General features: G+C 35.5%; 1 protein-coding gene across 1 annotated transcript in view; it reads left to right on the forward strand.

Moving 5' to 3' along the window:
- Window positions 1-27,893, forward strand: part of SP3 (Sp3 transcription factor) — a 56,871-nt gene that overhangs the window by 27,029 nt on the left and 1,949 nt on the right. Inside the window, exons 4-5 of the mRNA XM_069470790.1 lie at window positions 17,862-18,054; window positions 25,453-25,649. Of these exons, the coding sequence (XP_069326891.1) occupies window positions 17,862-18,054; window positions 25,453-25,649 (390 nt within the window). The remainder of the gene's footprint in view (window positions 1-17,861; window positions 18,055-25,452; window positions 25,650-27,893) is intronic.

Genomic DNA, 27,893 nt, shown 5'->3' on the forward strand with positions numbered 1-27,893 from the left:
TCTTTTTGAAAATTGGTAAAAATATATTTAGTTTTGATTATTTCCCTTATTTTCCTCTCTTTCACCCCACTCTTGAGGAATAAATATGGGTCTTTTTTCTTCCCATCTGATTTTCCTTCAGAGCCTGCACTTGTTTCAACAGCAGTAACCAATCAGAAAGGCTTGGTAAGAAACTTTTAAAGGGAATTTGAAGTAACTAAATGAATTTGCTAAAATGAATTAAAAGGAATAGTATTTGAGCCTGTTCCCATATTTTCAGTTGCTTTTACCAAATTTTGAGAAACTTTAAGGGAAAATTATGTTCCATGGTAAAGATATTTTATTTGTCCTAGATTTACTGTATTATTTAGTTAGTAGTAGTTTATTCAAGTTGTAGTTTATTCAGTATATTCAAAGAGCCCCCACCACTTTATCATTTTATTTGCTTTTTTGAAGCAGGCTTATATTGGAAGAAAAGGAAAATTTGAAAGGTATAATTCCTTGAAAACAGTTTGAAAGTTTTAAATTATGATGTTAAAAAATGGGTGTGTTAATTATCAGTGCTGTACCTAATATTTCTGGTTCCCTTCCTGGGCACACCCAAGTTGGGCGTAGCTGTGCAGTTTGCTTTGGCTAATGAAATATACCATAGTGTGACTGCTTCATTAGGATTGATCTGGAAGTGAGGAAAGCATACGGTACACCCTCAGCTGACTTACGATGGATGTGAATGAAAGATAAACTTTTGTTTTAAGTCACTGGGATTTCAGGGGTTGTTACTGCAGCTTCGTTTTGCCCTACATTGTCTTGTATGGTAGCCACTAGCTTCATGATCCTATTAAACACTTGAAATGTGGCTAGACTGAATTGAGATACACTGTAAGTATAAAATACAAACTGAATTTTGAAGATTTAGTATAAAAAATAGAATGTAAGATATCTCAATTTTCATACTGATTCATGTTGACATATAATTACTTTGGACATACTGGCATTACCTTGGTTTATTGTGCTTCACGGATACTGCGTTGTTTAAAAAAAAAAATCAAAAGTTTGTGACAACCCTGTGTCAAGCAAGTCTATTTGTGCCATTTTTCGAACAGCTTGTGCTCATTTTGTGTCTCTGGGTCACATTTTGGTAATTTTTGCAATATTTCAAACCTTTTCATTATTATTATATCTGTTATGGTGATCTGTGATCACTGATCTTTGATGTTACTATTGTAATTGTTTTGGAGTGCAATGAGTCACATGACCGTAGACAGTGAACATAGTAAATGTTGTAGGTGCTCTCACTGCTCCACTGACTGTTTCCCCATCTCTCTCCATGTTCTTGGGCCTCCCTATTACCCTGGGACAGGACAGTATTGAAATTAGGCCAGTTAATCACCCTACAATGGCCTATAAGTGTTCAAGTAAAAGGAAGAGTCACACATTTCTCATTTTAAATCAAAAGCTAGAAATGATTAAGCTTAGTGAGGAAGGCATGTTGAAAGCCAAGATAGGCCAAAAGCAAGGCCTATTACGTCAAATAGTTAGCCAAGTTGTGAATGCAAAGGAAAAAGTTCTTGAAGGAAATTAAAGGTGCTTCCCCAATGAATACATGAATGATAAACAAGTGAAATAGCTGTAATGTTGATATGGAGAAAGTTTTAGTGGTGTGGATAGATCAAACCGTCCACAACATTGTCTTAAGCCAATGCCTAATCCAGAGCAAGGCCTTAACTCCCTTCAGTTCTAGGGTTAAAAGGCTGAGAGAGGCGGGCATGGTGGCTCATGCTCTGTAATCCTAGCACTCTGGGAGGCCTAGGTGGGAGGATCACGTGAGCCTGGGAGTTGAGGTTGCAGTGAGCTATGATGATGCCCCTGCACTCTAGCTGGAGTGACAGAGCAAGACTTTTGTCCTTTTTTTTTTTTTTTAAAAAAGCCTGAGAGAGGTAAGGAAGCTGCAGAAGAGACGTTTGAAGCTAGGAGAGGTTGGTTCATGAGGTTTAAGGAAAGCTGGCTCCATAACATGAAAGTGCAAGTTGAAGCAGCAAGTTTTCTAGAAGATCTAGCTAAGATCATTGATGAAGGGGGCTACACAAAAAACAACAGATTTTCAATGTAGATGAAACAGCCTTATATTGGAAGAAGACGTCATCTAGGACTTTTGTAGCTAGAGAGGAGAAGTCAATGCCTGGCTTCAAAGCTTCAGAGGACAGGCTGACTTCTTGTTAGTGGCTAATGCAGATGGTAACTTTAAGCTGAAACAAATGTTCATCTACCATTTTGAAAATCCTAGGGCCTTTAAGAATTATGCTGAATCTATTCTGCCTGTGCTTTGTAGTTGAACAGCAAAGCCTGGATGACATCTGTTGACAACATGGTTTACTGAATATTTTAAGCCCACTCTTGAGACCTACTGCTCAGAAAAAAAGATTTCTAATTTTTTTTTTTTTTTTTTTGAGACAGAGTCTCACTCTGTTGCCCAGGCTAGAGTGAGTGCCGTGGCGTCAGCCTAGCTCACAGCAACCTCAAACTCCTGAGCTCAAGCGATCCTCCTGTCTCAGCCTCCCGAGTAGCTGGGACTACAGGCATGCACCACCATGCCCGGCTAATTTTTTCTATATATATTTTTAGCTGTCCATATAATTTCTTTCTATTTTTAGTAGAGATGGGGTCTCACTCTTGGTCAGGCTGGTCTCGAACTCCTGAGCTCAAACGATCCGCCCACCTCGGCCTCCCAGAGTGCTAGGATTACAGGTGTGAGCCACCTCGCCCGGCCAGAAAAAAAGATTTCTTTCAAAATATTACTCACAATGAACCTTGACACCCAAGAGCTCTCATGGAGATACAAGGAGTTTAATGTTTTCATGCCTCCTAACATAACATCCATTCTGCAGCCCATGGATCAAGGAGTAATTTTGACTTTCAAGTCTTGCTATTTAAGAAATACATTTTGTAAGGGTATAGCTGCTCTAGATAGTGATTCCTCTGATGGTTGTGGGCAAAGTAAATCGAAAATCTTTTGGAAAGTATTCACCAATGTAGATGCCATTACAAACATTTGTTATTTGTGGGAGGAGGTCAAAATATCAACATTAGCAGAAGTTAAGAAGTTGATTCCAACTCTCATGGATGATTTTTGAGGGGTTCAAGACTTCAGGGGAGAAAGTAACTGCAGATGTGTTGGAAATATTTAATAGCAAGAAAAATAGAATTGGAAGTGGAGCCTGGGCTGGGCATGGTGGCTCACGCCTATAATCCTAAGATTCTGGGAGGCCGAAACAGGAGGATTGCTCCAGCTCAGGAGTTCAAGACTAGCCTGAGCAAGAGTGAGACCCCGTCTCTACCAAAAAGAAGTTAAAAAACCCAGCCAGGTTTTGCAGCACGAGCCTGTAGTCCCAGTTACCCTGGAGGCTGAGGCAGAAGGATCACTTGAACCCTTAGGAGTTGGAGGTTGCAGTGAGCTACAATGATGCCACCATACTCTACCCAGGGCGGCAGAGTGAGACTCTGTCTCAACAAAACGAACAAGGCAACTGAGAACGCCTCCTCACAATCCCTCACCCCTTCATTAAGAAGAAAAAAAAAAAAATGGAGCCTGAAGATGACTGAATTGCTGTAATCTCTTGATAAAACTTGGAAGGATGAGGAGTTGCCTCTTATAGATGAGCAGAGAAAGTGGTTTCTTGAGATGGAATCTACTCCAGATAAAGATGCTGTGAACGTTGCTGAAATGACAACAAAGGACTTAGAATATTACGTAAACCTTGTTGATAAAGCAGCAACAGGGTTTGAGAGGATTGACTTCAGTTTTGAAGTTCTATTGTGGGTAAATGCTGTTAAACACCATTGCACACTACATATAACTCTTTAGTGAAAGGAGGAGTCAGTTGATATGACAGCCTCATTGTCTTCAGCAACTACCACCCTGATCAGTTAGCAGCCATCAACATCGAGGCAAGACGCTCCACTAGCAAAAAGATTACGATTCACTAAGGGCTCAGATGATTGTTAATGTTTTTTAGCAATCAAATATTTTAATATTAAGGTATGTATATTGTTTTTTAGACATAATACTATTGTTTTTCTAATAGAGTATGGTATAGTATAAACATAACTTTACATGCACTGGGAAACAAAGCTCATATGATTTGCTTTATTGCAATATTTACTTTATTGCAGTGGTTTGCAACCAAATCCGTAGTATCTTCTAGGTATGCCTGTATTGGATTAAATGAAATATATTATTAAAATTAATTTAAGTTTATTTTTACCTTGTGGCTATCAGAAAATTTGAAATTACATATGTGACTTGGTTTATGTTTCTATTTGATAGCACCTATATTCCAGGTGATTCTGACTCATATGAAAGTGTATGCAAGGAGTAGTGTGCTTTAACAACCTCAGCTGTGGCATTGGCTCAAGGGTCAGGCAGCAAGAAAACTGATATTAGAGGTTGGGAAGATGATAATGCAGAGAAGTTGGTAAAACTTGCCTGCAGTAACTTGGAAGGCAAGTTATGTGTCTAATGCTTTTGTAGCTTTAGGGGATGAGGTTGGAAAACATATTTTAGCTGCCCTTGGTTTCATTTGGCAAGATGTTGTAAGAAAGAGATGAGCTAGAAAATAATTGACTGGTTTGCAAGTAGGAATGAGAAGCAGTAGAGAGTCCAGAAATTTGGGGATTTGTAAGATTAGAAGAAGCAATTGCTTCTCACTTCCAATCAATAAGGTGAAACTGAAAAGACTTTTGAGCAAATAATTCAAAGTCAAGTCTTTTGGCAGGGATCCAAACAAGGTTATGACCATCACTTGCATTGTTAAAACTTCTGAATGGTTTAAAGTAATTCAGAGTATAGGTCTGCTGAGGGAGGTGTGTAGTGCCTTTCATTCGGGTTAGGGAGAAGAGACTAAAGGTGTGGATTCCCAGCTAAAGCCAGGTATAAGTTCAAGGTCCCCACAATCAAGCAGAGAGAAATAGGCCACCGTATCTTGGGGGCAAGAAAGCAAAGAAATGTAGGAAATCTAAAAGGCATATGTTAGGGAAAAAAAATCAGTGGTTGAAACTGGCTAGAATCAAATAGATAAGCCTTCTAAGTTTTCCAGGGAGTTGTATAGCCAAAGAAACCACAGGCATGGACCAAAGTCTGAAAAAAGTATAATTGTTTGAGACTTAATGATCTTGTTCCTCACCCCATCCCTCCTGAACCTTTTACTTGCCTGCTGAGAATTCTGCTCAGCTGATAAGGCACTCTCTCTGATGTCCACTTCACTTGGAGTAGAAGATACCAGACCAGCAAAAACCTCCCAAAGGGCAGAACCTAGGGGCACAGAGAACAATGGACTGAGAAACTCCTCCCAAGTATCAGTTACAGCATTCTGCACCTTCCAGGACAGAGAGCCCTTGCTGGGTTTATAAATTACTATGAACCAGTGACTCGTAGGTCCCCTTTTCTTCTTTTGAATAGGAATATTTTTTATGGTTATGCTTATCTTTATTGTCATTGTGTAGTGTGCGTGTGAGTTACTGTGACGAGGGGCCACATCCCCTATAGAACCTGTCTTTTGAGCTTGATGCTGTGACTAGATGGGATATTTGGATTACCTTCTGCAGGGAGGGGCAGGTGTATTTTGCTTGTGGAAAGAAGAGTAAATTGAATATTTGACCAGCAGGGGGGACTAGGGAATCATGATTCTTCATAAAAGGTCTACTTTTCGGCCGGGCGCGGTGGCTCACGCCTGTAATCCTAGCACTCTGGGAGGCCGAGGCGGGTGGATCGCTCAAGGTCAGGAGTTCGAGACCAGCCTGAGCAAGAGCGAGACCCCGTCTCTACTAAAAATAGAAAGAAATTATATGGACAACTAAATATATATATATATAGAAAAAAAAATTAGCCGGGCATAGTGGCACATGCCTGTAGTCCCAGCTACTTGGGAGGCTGAGGCAGGAGGATCGCTTGAGCCCAGGAGTTTGAGGTTGCTGTGAGCTAGGCTGACGCCACGGCACTCACTCTAGCCTGGGCAACAGAGTGAGACTCTGTCTCAAAAAAAAAAAAAAAAAGGTCTACTTTTCTTCCAAGCACATGATCGGATTGCCTTTTCCTTCAGTTATTAAAGTCAGGCCTGGCCCCATATTTTTTTGTAATCAGTACAATGTGAGTGGAAGTTTAGGATCAGGATGTAATTTGCCACATTCCCTATCACCTTCCTTGGCAAGGCAATCTTGGAAGCATGTGTCAAGTGAAGCCTAGGTTCCTGAGGGACTGTTAAGAGCAGATCTCCCCTGCCAACCTGAATTGGACATGTAAAATTTATAAGAAATAAACTTTTATTGTATCAAGCCATTGAGATTTTGTGATTGTTACTGTAGCACAACTTCAACAGTTATGATTGATGTGTTAGGTTATAATTTTGGTCACAGTAGTTCAATAAATGTTTGAATTGAATATGTAGAAATTTGAGAATGAAAGAAAAATACACAAATTCTAAAACTGCTAAGATTAAGCTTTTTAGCTTGTATTCCTTGTAACAGCCAGCCTACATGTTGACTGAGTGTCCTCTTTTATAGGTAACATGACAAAGAGATTACTTAGGTAGAAAAAATAGAAAACAATGAAGCTTGTAACGTTATAACTAGGAATAACTGTTCAGAGCAATACATAGGTGTGATTTAGTGGATCATTTAAAGCTGTTTTCTATTTCTAGTAATACCAACCCAAATTAGGATTATTTATAATCTGCAGAAGGTGTTTTAAATAATCCTTAGAAAAAATAATATTGTTTTCTAACACAGTAGGAAGAAAGGGAATCTTTTTGTTTAAAGGCAACAATTTTTAACAAAGGGGGGAAACCTCAAACCATGATTTTTTTTTTTTTTTTTTCCTAGCCATAGCAGCAATGGCAGCAACATCAGTTTTAATCCAGTGCGGGAGCAGAAGCCTTTCTTCAAATGAAGTCTTAGGTAGAACTCCAGTGTATAAGACTAATCTCAGTGGGGCTGCTCTGATTTATATGAGGGCCAGGGACCTCATATATTCCTCTTTTCTGCTAGCACTTAAGTATCCTTTAAGGAAACAGCTTGCAAGTCCCTGTGCTGGAGCAGGTATAGCCACTGTGGCCATCTTCATTTTGGGGGGTTTGGGTTTCTTAGGAGCAGCCTCAGATCCTTTCTTTAGTCCTACTTTATCCAATAATTATATATAGTTTCAACAATCCTAACTGATTTCCAAGTTTAAAACTGGCTTGAAAGTGTACTTGAGAAGGGATGAGTATGATGACCTGGGAGGTGGAGGATGGAGAGCGTTGATGTCATCAGAGTTGAGAAGAAGGCAGAAAAACAAGTAGATATAAGAAATCAAAAACTAGCATTCTGGACATTTTTACTTCAGTGTTCTAGGGGTTATTTAATAGCATAAATTACTTTTAATAACAAATTAGGGTCTTTAGACAAAGATTAATATTCTGAGCTTCCTGCCAAGGAAAGTAGGTATATGTTTAATTGATTCTAAAGAGGTTTTTGTTCAAAGTATGGTAACTTGTAGTTATCTGGTAACTATCCTAAATAACTTGTGCCCTGAAGGGTTTGAATTTTAGAAGTTTTTGATGTATTTTTAAAGTGATAGACAAATAATTAAACATTGAAATAGAAATAATACTGTTTCCCAAAGTTTAATTTTTTTTTTTTTGAGACAGAGTCTCATTCTGTTGCCCAAGTTAGAGCGCTGTGGCGTCAGCATAGCTCACAGCAACCTCAAACTCCTGGGCTCAGGCAATTCTCCTGCCTCAGCCTCCCGAGAGTAGCTGGGACTACAGGCATGTGCCACCATGCCTGGCTAATTTTTTCTATATATATTTTTAGTTGTCCATATAATTTCTTTCTATTTTTGTAGAGACAGGGGTCTCGCTTTTGCTCAGGCTGGTCTCGAACTCCTGAGCTCAAGCGATCCACCCCGCCTTGGCCTCTCAGAGTGCTAGGATTACAGGCGTGAGCCACCGTGCCCGGCCAAAGTTTGCTTTCACTCTTCCTAACTTCCGGCCCCAAAGTTTAATTTAAAAAATGTTATAACTAAAGCATATCAAAAAGAACCTCAGGTAATTTAAATTTTAGAATATGAATTTATAGTATGCTATATGCCCTTACCATTGTATTTCAGCAAATTATAAGGAAAGCATAACTAAACTGTGTTTCGTCATAGCTATTTCTAGAATATTTTGAGAGATAACTACAAGCCACAAGCCATCCAATTTGAAAGAGTTTTTTGTAACATGCAATTAGACTGAATTATTGATAGTAATAGAATTATATAGAAGCCATTTTTACATTCTTGGTGAGTAACATAAACAAATATATATATGAACCTGAAAAGATACGTATCTACTCGGTAGAAAGTATGAAAACTGAGAATAGGATTCTTATAGGTATACCTACTAAATACCAAGAGATGAGGTTAAAAAATCATATCATTTATTGTTGTTTTTATATATTTTCTTCCTTGGTCTTACTAAAAGAAGGAGGCTTAAAAAAACAACAGCATATTTTGTTCTCAAGTACTTAGACTAAGAAAGTATTTGCTTATTCTAGTAATACAATGTTTAGAAGCTTAGGTGATTGTGGGGTGGGAAGCTAAGTAAACTACATTAGGATCCAATTTCTATTATAGTCATACTTTGTTTTGAATCAAGAGCAATATGATATCTCCCCATTTGAGTATTTAACGTTATTCATAATATACAGCTTCAGATCATTTTTGATTGTCCCTAAAAGTTAAGTCTACTCTTAGGGTGAACGTTTGATATTCTGAGGATTTGAATAGTGAGGGTTGTGAGTTACGCTAGCTGCTTTTAGCAGACCACTTTCCTGCTTTTTCTTGGATAGCAGTTAAGAATTATTGGGAACTATCTTTTTTTTTTTTTTTTTTTTTTTTTTTGGTGTTACTCTGGGGGAAAAACTTTTTTTAAAAGCCTTTATAGTAGCTTTAAAGTAGTCTTTCTTTTTTAATCTGAAGGAGAGAGGAAAACTAGTCCCTAAAGCTTATGGGGAAAGGGAAGAGCTTTAGGAAAGAGTACCATATGAAGCAATAACTTAGAAACATATTGATGTATATCTTTCATAGTTATTCTAAATTTCTTCCCTGTGGCACTGAAGATTTTATCTGTGAAGTTCCTAAAATAAAAAGTCCTCTATGGGAGTGGGAAGCAATAGGAGAGACTTTGCCAGATTTTTTTTTTTTTTAGTTATGGTAAAAAACACATAGCATTAAATTTACTATCTTAACCATTTTTAAGTGTATGGTTCAGTAGTGTTAAGTATATTCACATTGTTGTATAGCAGAGATCTAGAACTTTTTCATCCTGCAAAACTGAAACTGTACCTGTTAAATGCCAATTCCTTCTCTCTCCTCTCACTAGTTCTTGGCAGCTACCTTTATACTTTTTGTTTCTATGGTTTTGAGTACTTTAGATACTTCGTATTTGTGGAATCACACAATATCTGTCTTTTTGTGCCTGGTGTAATGTCCTTGAACTTCATCCATGTTGTAGCATGTTGATAGGGTTTCCTTTTTGAACACTGCATAATATTTCATTGTATGTATATACTAAATTTTCTTTATCTTTCCTAGATTTTTAAACTCTTGTTAATTTGATTTGATGAAACAATTATTAAAATCACAGGTATTTATATGTAAGGGACGCTAACGGAAAGCTGCCATTCCTGTGAACTTCCTGGTAGGGATCTGATCTTTAGCAATGCCTGCAGTATGGTTTTGCACAATTTTTTTTCTTATGTCCTGGCTCTATCCATTTTCAACTGTGACTTCAGGCAAACTATATGACCTCTTTGTTTTCTCATCTAGAAAGCAGAGAGAAAAAATGGTACTAACCTCAGGGCAGTAGGGAGCATGAAATGAATTAATTTAAGTGCTTGTAACAGTGTCTGACAAGCAGTAATTTTATGTGTTAGCTAGTATCATCATCATCATCATCATCATCATCATCAGAGTAGAACACTGTCCCCTTAACAGGGGCTTATTTAGTACTTCAGATTAAATAAGGTAAAGCTAATATTTCACTATTCAAAGTGTATTAATTGCAAGTCACATAGTCTTTTTCTCACGTTTGTAGTAAGACTGTATGTTAAATGAGATCTATTAAGACATGTTGGAAAGTCAGTCATTCCCATTTGTATGTCTGCGTATCTTGTAAAAGCTTGCATTGTGTATATTTAATAGGAACAATCTTTTTAATGTATAATCTCCAAATGAGTGGAAAAGCTTTGAAGATAATTTGGAAAACTGCTATAAAATGTGGAAGATTAATAAAAGATTAATTTTAAATGAGAGGAGAGGACCAGTTACAGAAGAGTAATGATCCAAATCCAAGGAGATGGAATTTGGGGGAAGAGATTGCTTAATGTTAAAGCATAGATACTATGTATATTTTAAATTATATTTGGTAAGGGGAGAAAAATTTAGAGACAGGGTTTCACTCTGTTGCCCAGGCTGGAATGCAGTGGTGTGATAGCTCACTGCAGCCTCGAACTCCTGGGCTCAAGCAGTCCTTTCCAGTCCCCTCCTATCTAGCGACTTTCAGTCTCCTTTGCTGGTTCTTTTTAATCTCTTCTGCTTATTAATTTTGGAGTGTTCCAAAGTTTCCTCCTATTGTACCCTGTATTCATCCTCTTGAGTACCTGGGACTATAGGCATGCACCACCATGCCCGCTTATTGTTTTTAAATTTTTTGTAGAGATGGTCTCTTGCTATGTTGCCCAGGCTAGTCTCCAACTACTGGCCTCAAACAATCCTCCCACCTCAGTCTCCCTGGGTGCTGGGATTACAGGTGTGAGCCACTAGTCCGGCCAAAATTTAGTTTAAAACCAGATCCCTGAAGAGCTGACTTCTTTTGATTAGACTAGGGAAGACATATTTTTAGGAAGCCATTTCTGTAATTTACAACTATCCCCTTAAAAGAAAAGTTTAAAAAAAGACTTGAAGTAGCTCTGAAATGTCCATAGCAATGTGAATAATTATGAAAAACTAATTAAAATAATAGATGACATCTTGTAGGATTATCTTGTTCTGTGTAGGTGATTTTTATGGCAGGGTGAAACTGATTAAAGGGCAAATGTAAATAAAATTAACTTTTAGAATCAAATGAAGTAATTTTATCAGTGCTTTAAAAAGTCAAAGGCAGAGAATATGAAAGACTTTGATAAGAGCAACAAAATCCTAATGATATGCTATTGATAAAGGAGAATGTCTCGTTTTATCAGCTGTACCGCAATTTATATTTATCTAGCGTTAGCTACTTAAGTTAAATATACATGTTTCAGACTTGATAAACCAACTGAGAATTTATCTTAAATATTCTATTAGCTCTGATGAGAAGTAATTAGCAGTTAATTTTAGGAAGAGGTATTTAGGATTTTCTTCTGGCAATATTTTTAATAGAAATCTATCCATGCCCTGAGTTATTAATGCTTAACTAATATTGAAAATTAGTGTTGGCCGGATGTGGTGGCTCATGCCTGTAATCCTAGCGCTATGGGAGGCCAAGGCGAGGATCACTCGAGGTCAAGAGTTCGAGACCAGCCTGAGCCAGAGCGAGACCCCGTCTCTCCTAAAAATAGAAAGAAATTATCTGGCCAACTAAAAATATATATAGAAAAAAATTAGCTGGGCATGGTGGCGCATGCCTGTAGTCCCAGCTACTCGGGAGACTGAGGCAGGAGGATCACTTAGTAGCCCAGGAGTTTGAGGTTGCTGTGAGCTAGGCTGACGCCACGGCACTCTAGCCTAGGCAACAGAGTGAGACTCAAAAAAGAAAAGAAAAGAAAATTAGTGTTATCTTTGTAACGATACTGTGTGTGCGTATGTATATATATATTTCATCATTTAAATTTCCTATTTCCTTTCTACTTCATCTCTTGCACAGGTTTGCAGGAAAATTTTTTCTTATGTACATTTCCCTTTCATTAGCTAGTTTTATTGGTAGGCCTTGAAAACAACCATACTCATGGGACAAAGATGCTGTCAGTGTTGTACTAGGCCAGATGAAACAGAAACTTAAACATTTTGAGGTAGAGAAAAGACATAATTAAAAAAACCAGTGTAGTTTATAAAGTTCTTTAGTGTGTTATGCAGATATCCTTGAATTTGTTTCCATTGCTTAAATGTTTTGCATTTAAATTAGTTTTTCCTTAAACACAAAAGTCAGATTTAAATGAGCATATTCATTTTTTATACTGCCAGTGTGTGTTAGATACTGCTACTAAATATAGCAGCTGGTTTACAATATTTCAGGTACTCTTATGTGTTAAATCTACATTTGTGGGCCAACCTGTGCCAATATATAATGTTTGCTCTTACAGATAACTCTAAGCAAAGCTCTTAGAGTTATCTATACTTGTCTCCAATTCATCTCTTTCTATTCTTGAGTCTACTTTAGGCAGGGTTTTATCCTTACTTCACTGAAACAGCTCTTGTCAAGATCACCAGTGATTACCACAATGTTATATCCAAGGATCATTTCTTAGCCCTCATTTTAAGGATTTTTCAAGCATTTGACACAGTTGATTATGTTCTTCTTGAAATGATTTCTTCATTTGGCTTCTGGACACCAGTTTCCTCCTATCTCACTGGCCACTTTCTGTCTCCTTTGCTGGTTCTTTTTAATCTCCTCTGCTTATTTTGGAGTGTCCCAGGGTTTCCTCCTATCTGTATTTCACATGACTCTCTATACCAATTATATGTTCTTATATTGGCAGGCAGACTTCTACCTGAACTCTAGAACCATTCCCTCATGATCAACATCTTCATTTGGATATTTAATAGGCATTTCTAAACTTTCGTATCCAAAAATGGGCCCCTGATTGGCAACCCTCCCCCACAATCTTTTCTACCTCCAGTCTACCTATCTCTATTAATGACAACTCCATTTTTCTAGTTGCTCAGGACAAAACCCTTGGAAGTGTCTTTAGCTCCTTTCTGTTCTCGCACCTCACATAATAACCTATTATCAATCTATTAGTGAATATCTTTGACTCTGCCTTCAAAATATTTCCTGACTGACCACTTCTACCACTATCCTCATCATTGTCCTACTTTAAGGCCACCATCATCTTTTCCTTTAATAGTTACAGTAGTCTCCTAATTTAATTAGTCTTCTTACTTCTTCCCTTGCTTCCCAACAGACTCCTTAATGCAACATCTAGAGTGATCCTGGATTTATTTTAATAAAATGCAATTCAAATTACATCACCCCTTTTACTTTTAATCCCTGAGTAGCTTTGTGGCTTTTACCACTCAGAATAAAATGTGAAGTTCTTATAATGGTCTACAAGGTAGTACACAATGGCCTGTAACGTCACATATGATCCTCATCTCCCCACCACTACCCACCGTTGTTACCTCTGTGATGTTATCACTTAACTATTCTTCTTCCATGTTCATTCTACTCTAGCCACACAGGCCTCTTTGCTTTTCCCTGAACACACCAAGAACACATCCAACTTGGTTTTCTTGCTTCTTGAGTACTTCCCCCACCCTTTCTTGCTTGCTCCGTTGCCTCCTTCATGGACTGATGTCAGCATATCAGCAAAGCTTTCATTGGCCACCCCATTTAAAATGGCAACCACTCCACTCATCTTGTTTCTTATCCCTCCTTACCTTACTTTTACCCCATAACACTTAACTACCACCTAAAATACTGTGTATTTATTCGTTTTTTGTTCTGTCTTCTCCTAACTAAAAGGTAAACTTGACAAAGGCATGAACTTAACTCTTGTTAACTGCTTTATGTTTAGAACCTAGAACAGTGACTGGCACATTGTAGCCACTCACATATTTGTTGAATGAATACGTTTATATTCTAAACTTCAAATTATGGTATTTAATTTGTGAGGCACACTCATTTTAAGTTTTTTTATTTGCATATGGGGAATAAGAATTGAAGCCACAGAAAGAGAAATTTATTATCTTTAATAATTGCTAAGTAATCTCCTATAGATTACTTAAAATATTTCATTTAGAATAATCTTTATATTGAAGTATTAATATGCATCGAGAAAATACACAAATCATGTGTGTATAACTTGATGAAATTTTACAACATGGAACACATAGGAGAAACCACCATCCAAATCATGAACTAGGATATTATCAGCAACCCCAGATAATCTGCCTGTACTCAGTCATTATTCCTCTCGAAAGTAGGCAATCACCACTCTTCCATCACCATAGAGTGGCCTCCTGCCCTTTTTTAAAGACTTAAATTTTTTTTAGAGCAGTTTTAGGTTCTCAGTAAAAATGAAAGAAAGGCACGGAGATATACCATATACCTCCGACCCCCACATACATAGACTTCCTCATTATCAGCATCCCCATCAGAGTGATATGCTTGTTATAGTCGATGAGCCTACACTGACGCATTATCACCCAGAGTCCATACTCTACATTAGGGTTCCCTCTTGGTGGTGTGCAGTCTATGGGTTTGGACAAATGTATGTCATGCATCCACCCATATTATACACAGTGTATTTTCACTGCTCTAAAACTCCTCTGTGCTCTGCCTATTCATCCCTTTCTCCCCCTTAACCCCTGGAAACCACTGATCTTTTTTATTGTCGTGCTAGTTTTGCTTTTTCTAAAATGTCATATAGTTGGAATAATCATTGCCTATTGTTTTGAGTTTTATATAAATGGAATTTTTTATTTATATTAAAAACATGTATGATTCTACTCCCTGTATATATAGAGAATACATATATATGGGGGGAGTGTGTGTTGCTTCTTTTGTTTAAAATACGTTTGTGAGATTAATTCTTGTCATTGCATATAAATTGTTAATTTTGATTGTTTTGATATGTTCCATTGTATGAATGAATATATTATGATTCATTTTTCCATTCCAATACTACTGGATATATGGGGTTTCTTTCCAGTTTAGAATAATTACAAATAATGTTGCTGTGAATTTTGTGCGTATTTTTTGGTGTCATATATATGCATTGCTATAGGGAATATACCAAGGGATGAAATTGTTTGGGCTATAGGGTATACATAGGTTCGGTTTTAGAAGATAAGAATGAAAGGTTTTCTAAAGTGGTTGTACTGATGTACACACCCACCATTATCGTGGGAGTTTTAGTTCCACTTCCTTGCCAACAATTGGCATAGTCTGTTTTAAAATATTTAGTCATTCTGTGGGTGTATAGTGATTTCTCATTGTGAATTAAATTTTTGTTTCCCTGATATTTATTAATGTTGAGTACCTTTTCATACTTTTATGGGCATTTGATGGATTATTATTTTCCCTTCTCCTGAGCCTTATAAACAGTATCCACTGTAGAATAACTAGGTACCACGTGGGACACTAAATAGAGCACAGTAAAAAAATGTTTTCCTATCAGCTACACTAAGATACCAAGACAGATGTAAATTTGACTGCCTAGTATTGGTGACTTATTTTTCAGCTATCTCTATTAAATTGGTATGTGTTTGGCAAAGGAGAATCATTTAGGACTTAATAGGTAAATTTATTTTATGATTAGCATTCTAAAATATACCCAGATATGTATAAGTGCAATGGTTAATAATTGGGTATAACACTTTTGGAGCAATTAATTTATTGTCTTTAGTGAGCACTTTATGGTCATGTCTATGTGTGACTTAATCTTATAAAAAAATCTTCTCTTAATGTATTATTTGCACATAGAAGTAGCATAGAAAAGTAGAGGACAAAGTTTTTCCACATAATTATTACCTATATTGGAAGTTCCCTTTTAAAGAAAGTTTATTCATTTAGTCAAATTGTATTTTCTGAGCACTTTTGAGTGCAGCATTCATTATCTAAAGGGATGTATAAGCTAATAAATATAACTAATTCTACCATAAGCATGTGTAAAGGAGATGATTTTTGAGCTAGTCTTGAAGGATAGATAGAGGTTAGGTGAAAAACAAAAGAATTAGAAAACAGTCAAGGCAAAAGAAGTAGCGTGTGCAAGTGTGTGGCATTGGGAGAGGACATGTGTTCTGGAAATGATGAAAATTTCAGTGTTTTAATATTGAAGATGGAAGAGCAAGATAAGGCCAGATTGAAAGATTTTTGGATACCAAGTTAATGAGTTTGGACTTTATCCTGTATAAAATAGAGAATTAGTGGAAGTGTTGAATTAGGAAAATGATATATTAGATTTTTACTCAGGAAGAAAATTTGGGAAGCTGTGTAGAAGATGAATTGGAGAAAGAGATGAGAGGTTGGGAACGGACTAACAGGACTCACCTGAAGTTGACAGAACAGTTAGGTTGAATATAACTAAGGGGATACAAAGATAAGGTTTGGTATGGACAAGATCTGTTCAGTTTGGACCTGCTAAATTCTGTGTGCCTATGGTTTATTTTCTCACTTCTCATTCATTTTTTTAGTCAGTTTCTTTCTTGATTCATTGCCTTTGATGTTGTCCACTTCTTCCCTTTCTTGAAATGCATTTTTTCCTTTTCTTTTGTGGTAGCATGTTGTAGCTGCTCTCTTTTCCCCTTTCCTTAAATGTTTTTGTTCCTCGTAGGCCACCTTCTTATCTCATGCTACTCATGGTCCTTGCATGATCTAACTTACTTCTTTGGATGGGCTTCTTACTGGTGTATATACTGATAACTCTCAACTTTCTATCTGTAGCACACAAACTGCTCTCTGAGCACCAAACCTGTAGGTCCAGCCTTTTTACTTGTATGTCTCACAAATGGTTCAAACTCAGTGACCTTCAACCTTGAACTCATTAACTGTTCTTTTCCACCTGGACCTTCTCCAGTATTTCCTGTCTCAATGAAAGGCATCACCATCTACCCTGTTGTGCCATTTCCCCCCCTTGATTCTTGATGTGGTTATTCTGATAAAATAAACTCGTTTTAAGCTGTTGGAGGCAATTTTCTTGACTGTTGGTTATACATTCTAGTTTTTGTTAGTATAAATTCAGGAGTTATTAAGCACATTTGATTTTTAAGGTTATTTTTGCCCCAAGTATTAGTGACTAATACAGGTCTAAAATTAAGATTTTTTTTGTTAACATACGTCAAACCAAGTTTTGCAAGAATTTATGTTTTACCAAAGATGTTATATTCAGTGTTGTAAATCGTTCATTATTCCTTTTAAAAAATTAGTTTTCTGAAATGAAAAAAACCTCAGTTGATCTGTTCTCTTAGTTTCACTTAGAAAATGATGTATTATTATCGATATATAAATAAATGTTTGGCTCTGCCAAAAAATGACATAACTTCCTGCCATATTCACTTTTTACACCATTGCATGCTTATGTTGTTTCCCAGTCTGGTTTATAATAAAAGTCCTTGAAAATAGAAACTGTCTCATACTTCTATACCTCCTTCTACAGTAATGTTTTGGCTGTTTTAGAGATTTTAGTAATGATTGACTTTAGAGCTTAAGTTTATAACAATTTTAAGTGAATTCTACCTTCATTTGCATTCATATAGTACCTATAGATAGGCATAATAGATGCAAGTTGTGAAGTAAAGATTAAAAAGGCATTAGAATTTGTTCCAGTCTGAACTGATCATTGGATTTATTGACTAATTGAACAACTATAAAGTTTCAGATTGCAACTCAGCTTGCTCAAAAAGTAATACCTGCTTTTATTACTGAATCTTTTTAAAAATAAGCTTTCATGTTGGCTTTATTCCCTTTTTGGCTTAATCTCTGATATTTAGAATAAAATAGGTTGTTTTGAAAGGAATAAGCCACAATGAAGAGCAGTGATTAAGCTCTACAAACAGATGACATTTGACTTCTACGTAATATTCACTTTACCTTAGAGAGGTTCAGATCTCTTGCTGTCTTTTTGGGCCAGTGGGCTGCTTCTCATCTGTATTTTTTTTTTTTTTTTAGATATTAGGATCAAGGAAGAAGAACCTGATCCTGAAGAGTGGCAGCTCAGTGGTGATTCTACATTGAATACCAATGATCTAACACACTTAAGAGTACAGGTGGTAGATGAAGAAGGGGACCAACAACATCAAGAAGGAAAAAGGCTTCGGAGGGTAGCTTGCACCTGTCCCAACTGTAAAGAAGGTGGTGGGAGGTATGCACACATGAAACATATCCTTTTTTTTTTTTTTTTTTTAAAGAATGCTAATATCATCCTAAGTTTTGAAATATTGCATGCCGTATCAATTTTGAGAAATTATTCATTACATGATCATTTTGGGTGTGTATCTGTATGAGTGTGGCAGAAGTTAGGGAACAAAATATTTGAAATTCAATTTTCAGATCTAAATGCCTTTTAAACTAAACTTAGTTTACTTTTTTTTCAAATAAGTGTAATAGATACCATTTAATAGGCCCATATCAGAAATTAGCCTATTTGCAAACCAGTCATGAGATTTGCCTTAATTTGGATAAAAAGTTGATTCTTGGGTTGAGAATAGCAGTTCTGTAAAAATAAGGAGTTCAAAAATAGTTGATAAGCACTTCCATTTTTCAACGAAAGTGAAAAGTAAACCTTAATAGATAGAATTTTTTAAAAAGTGGGATTGTAGTAATTCACTTCAGTGTTTTTAAAAATAAACATTAAGACAGAATAATGATAGGATGATCAGTAATTATGTTAAATGTGGATAAATTTAGTTCAATAATTAAGAGATTAAGGCTCAGATCATATTTTAAAAAAACATAAAATACAGTCTGATGTTGTGATTATAAGGAATACCTCAAATAATTGGCATAGAAATGTTGAAGATGAAGCATGGAAAAAGATTTATTAGGCAAATGTTAACAAAAAGAAAACTTGGATAGCAATGTTAGCATTAAGCAAGTTGGGAGGGATTAAAATGATGAGCCTCAAATGGACAGATAGGGGATATATTATATTTCTTTAATATGAAGTTTCCATCAAGAAGATTTAATAGTCATGGTACCTTTTTGTGCAGCTTTGAAATATATAGAGCAAAAATTGATAGAACTCTAAAGCCATACCAAACAAGTCCTCAGTAATGGTGAAAAGTCTTAACACACCTACCTACTCTTAGAAATGCACAGTTTAAGTAGGCAGAGTATACTATTAACACAGTGAACAGACTTGATCTAATAGAACCTGTCTGTCTTTGAATTGGTCTCATTAGCTAATTTGGACATTGGCCAGCCCTTTTGCAATAATAATCGCTAGTAACTGCTAACATTGAGAGCTTACTGTGCTCCGGACAGTTTTATACATGAAATGGAGGTTGAATGACTCTTAAGAGTACACACAACTGGGATTTGGACCTACTTTCTTACTCCAGAGCCTTAACCATTAAACTGTATTGACTCCCAAGTGGATCTGGATATGCATCTGATCCTTAGGTATTTGTATTTATTGTAATTATTCAATTGTTCAAAATGTTGTTTATTCTTTGACATGTTTTGGTCAAGTAAATAAGTGTGAAATTCTGGCTAGGCAATAACTTTTCTGAAACTTACTTTCATTTTAGAGGATCTTCTAAAATAAATTATTTATGTAAGTAAAATCTAATAAGAGGTCAAGGCCCTAGTCTATGCTTCACTTACTTTAAAATGAAAATTGTTTAATTTATTAAACTAACACATCCTCATAAAAATTCAGAAACATGGAAGAATGTTTCAAAACACTAAAATCTTACCCTACTTCAAGATAAACACATAATGTTTTTTGTATACATCCTTCCAGACCTTACATGTATTTTAAAGTGGAATCATCATCATCTCAGTGTTTTACATGTCTAGTCTTGTTTTGAGAATTTTTGTGACCATATTTCCAAGTCTTTATAGTCTGTATCTTTTTTTTTTGGCTGTTTAGTTTTCTATTGTGTGAATGTATAATAATTAAATATATTTTGTTGGGACTTTATTATTGTCATAATCTTTTTACATATGTCTGCACATTTGTCTGATTATTTTTTTAGTAGTATAAGTTGGCAGAAGTGGAATTGCTGGGTAAAGGGAATTGACTGCTAGAAAGGGTAGTGTCTCCTCTTCACCAGCAGAGTATGAGAGTATCTGGTTCCCTACACCCTTGCCAACAGTGGATTTTATCATTTTTTAAAGCTTATTAAAGTCTGACAGATGAAAAATAATACCTCAATATTGTTTTAGTGTATTTTTTTATTGTTTGGTGAGGTAGAACACTTTTTGACGTTATTTTTGCCATTTTAAAATTTCTTTTGTAAATTGTTTTTCTGTGTCTTGTGAATGTGTTAATTTGTATAACTGTCATATGTATAAATATTTTTCCTAGTTTTACATTGACTTCAAATTTATGTCATTGGTTTGGAAAATACATTATTAATATACGAGTAAAAAAAGAGTTCCGTCACCTATAAATTGGAAACTTTTTTTAAGCACAAAAATTTTAAGTTAGTCTGTCCTTTAGTAGATGCCTTGTTACCACCATGCTATTATGTTTTCCCTATCCCAAGGATTATAAAAATGTTCACTTAGACATTTTCTAGAACTTTTGTGACGTCATTTTTTAAAAGCTTACTTACTCTAAATAGTAAAAATTGAGATTCTTAAGAAACTACATTGTTTCTTAGACCTTGTTTGAACAAAATTCAACGAGTATATGCATGATAGGCACACTTGTATAAATGACAATTATTGCACATAATTAGTGAAAGCATAATAATATGTTGTAAATCCAAAATATTCCAAAGTGTTCTGTAAAAGTGAGTGAGGCAGTACTTAAAATTGTTTTTAGAATATTGGCCCTTTTTTCTCGCCTATTTCTTTAAAAAAAAAAAAAGGATATAGGCAAGATGGCATTTTTAGAGAACTAATTTCATTGATATTTAGAGAAGTAAATTTTATTTGCTTACCTTTTTGAGTAAGGTATAAAATGTAATTAAATACTTAAAATTGTATTAATTTGGGCAATATTTATTGAGCAATCAACCATCCTTCAGAGACTCTTTAATCTAGTGGAAGAGATAAACAATTGTAATGAAGTAAAATGAATTTTAGAGGCATTATTGCTGTATAGGTTTTGTATGGATTATGCATAAATCCATATTTTTAAAATTATTGTGCAAAATCTATTTTCTTTTTTTTGAATGAAAAAACCATTTAACAAAAGACCAATTTGTGTATTCCTTTGAATTATGTCCATAAAAAATTTAAATATACAGGCTGGGCGCGGTGGCTCACGCCTGTAATCCTAGCACTCTGGGAGGCCGAGGTGGGCGGATCGTTTGAGCTCAGGAGTTTGAGACCAGCCTGAGCAAGAGCGAGACCCCATCTCTACTAAAAATAGAAAGAAATTATATGGACAGCTAAAAATATATATAGAAAAAATTAGCCGGGCATGGTGGTGCATGCCTGTAGTCCCAGCTACTCGGGAGGCTGAGACAGGAGGATCCCTTGAGTTCAGGAGTTTGAGGTTGCTGTGAGCTAGGCTGACGCCACGGCACTCACTCTAGCCTGGGCAACAGAGTGAGACTCTGTCTCAAAAAAAAAAAAAAAAAAATTTAAATATACAAATCATATTCCCAGACCCAAAATAATCTTTTCAAAAAAATGAAATAGAGACATAGACAAATTCGGGATCCAAATCATTTAAAAAATATTGGGAAAAAAAAACACAGTAAATTATTTTTTGTAATAAGAAACAAAACGACAGTTTTACACAATTATTAAAATTTCAAAAAGCTCAATGATGGAGCAGTGGTGCCACCATTTATTTAAATAAATAAGTACTGTTCACTAATGCTTTTACAGTATGCCTATTTTAATTTCGTTACATAATGGATCTAAAGGTCAAATCTTGAAACATCCAAAAAATAGAATTATAGTTATTCTTTAAACATTGTAATTTTGCCTGTGTGCTTAAAGTTGTGAATTTAGAAATATCCTCCAGAAAAGTCAGGTATTTGGTAAAGCAAGGCACAAAGTACGAAATTTTAATAAAGGTGCCTTTTGTTTGCTTCTTTGACTCATTTTTTAAATATCCTGGAGATTCTAAAGATGACTTTCAATATAGCATAAATAACTTTTATAAATTTTTTCCTATGTAAAGCATATACCCCTAGCAATTAAATATTATAACAATATACGCATAGATAAAATGAGTGATGCTAAACCCTGTTTTAAAAAAGTCAGTTGAATGTGCAGTGACATTTTAAAAGTCCAATAATTTGATAAGTAAGAATAGTCAGTATTACAGTAAGTCAATTAATTTCCTTTCAGATTCTATCTCCTTTAGAATCTAGTTTAAATATCAAACCACCTTTTCTTCTATGAAATTCTGTGACATTCAATATAAGTAAACATTTAAGTTTTGCACCTCTAAACTACATATTCCACCATCAAAGTAACCTACAGCCTTTCTAAAATCACTTATTAAAGAACTGTTAACATTACTGTGTTGAAACATCCACCTGTTGCATTTCTTCCGAAATACTATATTTTTAATTTTTAATAGAACTGTCACTCTTCTCCCATGAATTAGCACGTTTTCATATTGAACACAAAGTAGTTGAGAGATAATAAACTTTAAAAAGTATAGGAATTTAAATAATCAACGATTCATCTTTATAAAATCTTCATAAGTAAGGCCTTTGGAGTTCATGAATACGTACACCACACACATAAGGAGATGGCATTATATGCATACAGATACAGGTCTGCCTGTATAAGATACAGGTCTGCCTTCTTAAATATGCTTATTTCTTTATGAGTTAAAAGTTAAACTACATAGCCCAATCTCTAATAAGTATTTCCAAACCCACTAGAGAAGCAAAATATAAATTATGCCAGTCAAATAAAAGTTTTCTTTGAAAATGTACTTTAGACTATTTTGTCCATTTTCACAATTCTTGATTACATTTTTATAATTTTTATTAGGAATCTTGAAAATTCTGTTATTTTGAACACCGGAAAATGTTATTATTCTGATATGTCTAATATCCGAGAATTTACTTACAATTTTTTAAAATGTTAAAATAGGGACAGACTAAACTTGAATTAACAATTGTGAATGCACACTCCATTAATATGTAAGTACCCAAGCAACGCTTCAATGTGAGCTGAACATTTTTAAATTGTTGTGCAATATTTGTTTTCTTTGTTAGCATTTTGGTTTATGTCCTGTTTTCTCCCACTCTGAGCAAGAGACTGGACTTAAACTTTTTGTCATCTCTCTACCCACAGTTTAGCTTTATTTGTAGTCACTTTACGTTGGCATTATTAAGTTATTGGGAACAAGTTTAGGTACTCAAGAATAGAAACTTAAAGTTGTTAGTTTTTCTAGGTTACATAATAGGTATTAGTGGTATACTTATGTTAACCAAGAAGAAAACTTAAGACTAAATCTTTTCTTACCTGAAGTTTGTGGAGAAATTCACTTTAGTTCTCTCCCTTCCTTCATATGACATGCTATAAAATCCATATTAAGCATATCTGTATTTTATATTGAATCACATTTCCTTTTCAAATAGAAACTTGGACTTGAGTGTTAAGTTTTTCCCTTAAATTATATATTTGTGTGGGACCCTGCCCCCATGTTTCTCTCTTAGATGGCTATCCCATTTACAAACAAAGACTGTTTCTCCCGTTTCCTTATAATTCAATTGAAAGTATCTTTCCCTAGCTTCTTGCTTTTTGAGAACCCAGATTTGTTGCTGTTAGTTTTTTAGTCTTGTGCTTTTTTAGTGCTAAGCTAAATTTTGCTAAGTTTGTGAAACAGTACTTTTGAATATATAAAAGCGCATTTATTTATCTGAGTGGTAGGCCTAGAGGAGAGGCAAGAAGTCACGGGTATATGAGTGAACTGAAGTGAGTTCTCTGTGAAATTGCTATGGTGAACACAATATGTAAAATTGGTTTGTACACCAGTAGCCACAAACATTGCTGTTTTTCTTAGGGCTATTTCACAATAAAATAAATTTAAAAAGTTAAATTAAATGGAAACAGTTTTGGCTTTGCTTAATAGGACTTTGGCATTGCAAGTGAGCCAGAAAAACCTGTTTCACTCAACTCAGCTCTTTGAAGAGAGTTGTAGAAGTTGGGGGTGGAATGGAGCAGAAACTAGAATTGTGTTAGATTATGACATCCTTGCCCTTGAGACAACAGCATGACTCCTCCTTGTCTTTACTTATGCTATTCCTCTGCCTGGAATGCCTTCCCTCCTTTCTATCTAAATCCTACCCACCTCCTCCACGAAGCCTTCTCTAACTACTGGAGCCCACATTGATGTCTCCCTGTTCAGAACACCTATGGCATCTAACAGCCAGCACTGCACCGTTTAGCACTGTTTGTCCTATGGCAATTTCACATGCTACTGAGTGTGAGTACATTAAAATATAAATGTGGGGAAATATGCATTTTTCCAGTAAAATTTGAAAAACAATAGGTGTATTGTGTACTGGAGGATTTTCAGGCTATAGAAGGTTTACAGGCTACCACCTAGATAGTTAGACTGTGAGATTGGGGGAGGAGGGGAGTTGGGGAGGGGGGTAAATATACTTTTTTTTTTAAATCTCAGAGAAACATTGTAAAGTTTATACGATATTTTGATAATTGTTGTGTCCAAAGTGTCATGTTTTTAAAAAAAAACTATAATTAGTAACTAGCCTTTTTTTTAAGCTTGAGAAATAACATTTTATGTAATGTTTAATATTATTTGGATGGCAGTTCTGGAATAAAAAATTTTTCTTCTTAGGCTAAGATACCTCTGTTCACCCATCTAACCACATATTTTCCTAACTCTCTTCTTGGTATCAAATACTAAAATGTAATGAATGTCAAATTTTGCAATGTGGAGAAAACTGTATTTTAATGTATCTCTTGTGTATGATTTTGGGTGTCTTTTGCATGGTTAGTATGAAGGAAATTTTAACTGTAAAGGTAATTTTGATTTGTATTTATTTCTACTAATGCTGATGGAATTAAGATCATAGTTTTAGCTAGAGTTTTCAAAAAAGCTTTCTCCAAGTTGTTGTATATTCAGGGCATGACCATATAAATATATGAATAAATATGCTTAAATCATGTTAATTTAAAGTCCACTTAGCTGCCTATCTACCTTGTAATTGTACCTGTGATCAGTTTTACATTCATTCTTTGGTTTAAATATTTTTAATTATCTGAAATCATGACTTTTGAATAAAGACCATTTAGTTTCCCATACAGTTAACTTAATTGGATTGGACTTATGCATGTAATTTTTGAATGGTTCTGGCAGAATAATAAATAGCTTTATTATACATTTTTTAATGTATGAAGTATCTTTTAATTACATATTTATTGAGCGTATTTACATTTGGACAGCAATTACATTAATTCTGGACTATAATATATAAAACATATACACTTGGTATATAAATTTTCATTTAAATTGATTTTAAATGGTTTTGGTTTCTGATCTCGTGGTGATAATATCTTTTATTTGAATCTCAACATGGAGTATGTAAGTGCTAATATCCATTTGAGTATTTTCATGTAAGTATATATTATTCTGTGTGTTTTTTAGAGGTACCAATCTTGGGAAAAAGAAGCAACACATTTGTCATATACCAGGATGTGGTAAAGTCTATGGGAAGACTTCACATCTGAGAGCTCATCTGCGTTGGCATTCTGGAGAGCGCCCTTTTATTTGTAACTGGATGTACTGTGGTAAAAGATTTACTCGAAGTGATGAATTACAGAGGCACAGAAGAACACATACAGGTTACTACTGTTTACTTTTAACAGACAAAATTGAATTACAGGGCCACATAACTACCTTGAAATTTTTTTTAGCATACTTTACTGAACTGAATCTTCAAAATACACTGAATTGCATCAGATTTTTACCTTTAGTAACACCAGTTTAAAAACACTAAGTCCAAAGAACAAGCCATATGGATTATCTTGTAAAATAAAGTTTTATTTTATGCTGACTTTGGTTAGCTTTTGTTGACATTGAAAGTCTTAGGCCACATTTATGCTATTATTTATGCTGTTAACATTTTTTATTAGTTGTCTGCTTGTACTCTTTTTTTTTTTTCCTTCTCTTTTTTTTTTTTTCCCCCTTCTCTCTCTTTTTTTTTTCTTCTCCTTTTTTATTTGGGGTCGGGTGGGGGGCGGGGGACAGAGTCTTACTCTGTTGCCCAGGCTAGAGTGCCATGGCGTCAGCCTAGCTCACAGCAACCTCAAACTCCTGGGCTCAAGCTATCCTACTGCCTCAGCCTCCCGAGTAGCTGGAACTACAGGCATGTGTCACCATGCCTGGCTAATTTTTTTCTATATATATTTTTAGTTGGCCAGATAATTTCTTTCTATTTTCAGTGGAGACGAGGTCTCACTCTTGCTCAGGCTGGCCTCGAACTCCTGACCTCGAGTGATCCTCCTGCTTCGGCCTCCCAGAGTGCTAGGATTACAGGCGTGAGCCACCACGCCCGGCCTGCTTGTACTCTTGATCCATCTTTTTCTTCTTCCCCCTTGACACTGTAACAAAGAATAATCCCTTTTCTTCTGATAAATTTGGGCATTTCACTTTTTCTATTTAGTACCTGTGAGGTAAGCGAAAGACTTCGCATTGAGGGATAACCAAGGCATTGTTGATGTCAAGACTCTCTGTCATTATATTGGTTTTACGTAGTGTTGTGTGGTTGTTATATGAAATGGACCTAGGACTGATGCAAACTGAAGCCTACCTTAATGTAACTTAGAGATAGTTTTCTCCTGTTACCATGTAAACAATCAAAAGTGTCCATCAATCTAGTCTCAGTACTGGAGAATGGAAAAATATGTATCTATAATCCCTAGAGAGCTTAAAAGAAGTATGATGAATTGGAGCATGGATTTTGAAGTCATCTGGCTTCCAATCCAAGTTCTCTATTAGATTAAGCCAAATACCCTATCTTCTGATACTGCTTCACTCCTACTTTGGCTTTAAATATTGTATGAAATAACCTGTGAAGTATGTAGTAGTACACAGATGCTCTACTTGTTTTAGTTCCTGTCTCTTTCATTGCATAGCTAGACAGATGAGATTAACTTGCATGAAACTGCAACAGTTAAGTAGATAATGAAGTAAAAGATTTTGTGTAACAGTCTGTACTGTTGAATATGAATTATCTATTTGCTAAGGAAGCAGCGATAATTAATGCTTGGGTTAGTAAGGCATGGGATAGTAGAGCTCAAGATGACCCTGTAACGGAATTTTCCTCAGTCGAATTTGATCATCAGGTTGTAAAAAGGAGTAATACAAAAGGGAAAAATGGTCTATGATCAGATAAGTATGAGAAACACTGGGTTAAGGAGGGCACAAGTACTTTTAAGGCATGCCTCTTAGGCCCTTTAAATTGAATGCTAGGTGAACATCGTGCATCTCTAAGTGGGAGATGTAACGTGTATATCAGCATTTCCCAACCTTGTGTGATCATTGTGCCATTTGCCGTGGAACATTTGTCAGGACTGATGTTCCTGGTAAAGAGTGAGGATGAGATTTTACACAACACATTTCTGTTAAGTAGGCTCGAGGCACTTTATAGAGGTCCCTGTAAATTAGGCAGTAGAGCATCTAAACTGTTATCTGCAAGTTACCCTTGTATTCCCACCACTTCGTATTGATGGTAAAGTTTTGTACTGCAGTAAAATTTGGTATTTAAGGAAGATGTGTCTGGCATTGATTTGTGTTAGAATGAGAAGGTGAGACTAGGGTGTCATTGCAGTATGGTTCAGGCATGATGTCTGATAAGGACCAACCTAGAGTGGAGGTGCTAGAACAAGAGATAGGGCAAGACATTTTTGAAGAAAAAAATAAAGAAAATATGAACTAGATTTATTGATTGATTTTTCTCTGAATTTGTTTTTGGTTGGCCTTTTGTCTTCTAGTAATCCTCTTGCATAGTAGGTCTTCAGTGTGATAGAAGTCTGTTTTTTTTTGTATTTAGAAGTATTTTACTCATCCAGGAAAATAAAATTTTG

The sequence above is a fragment of the Eulemur rufifrons genome, chromosome 1, assembly GCF_041146395.1.
Source record: "Eulemur rufifrons isolate Redbay chromosome 1, OSU_ERuf_1, whole genome shotgun sequence".
NCBI lineage: Eukaryota > Metazoa > Chordata > Mammalia > Primates > Lemuridae > Eulemur > Eulemur rufifrons.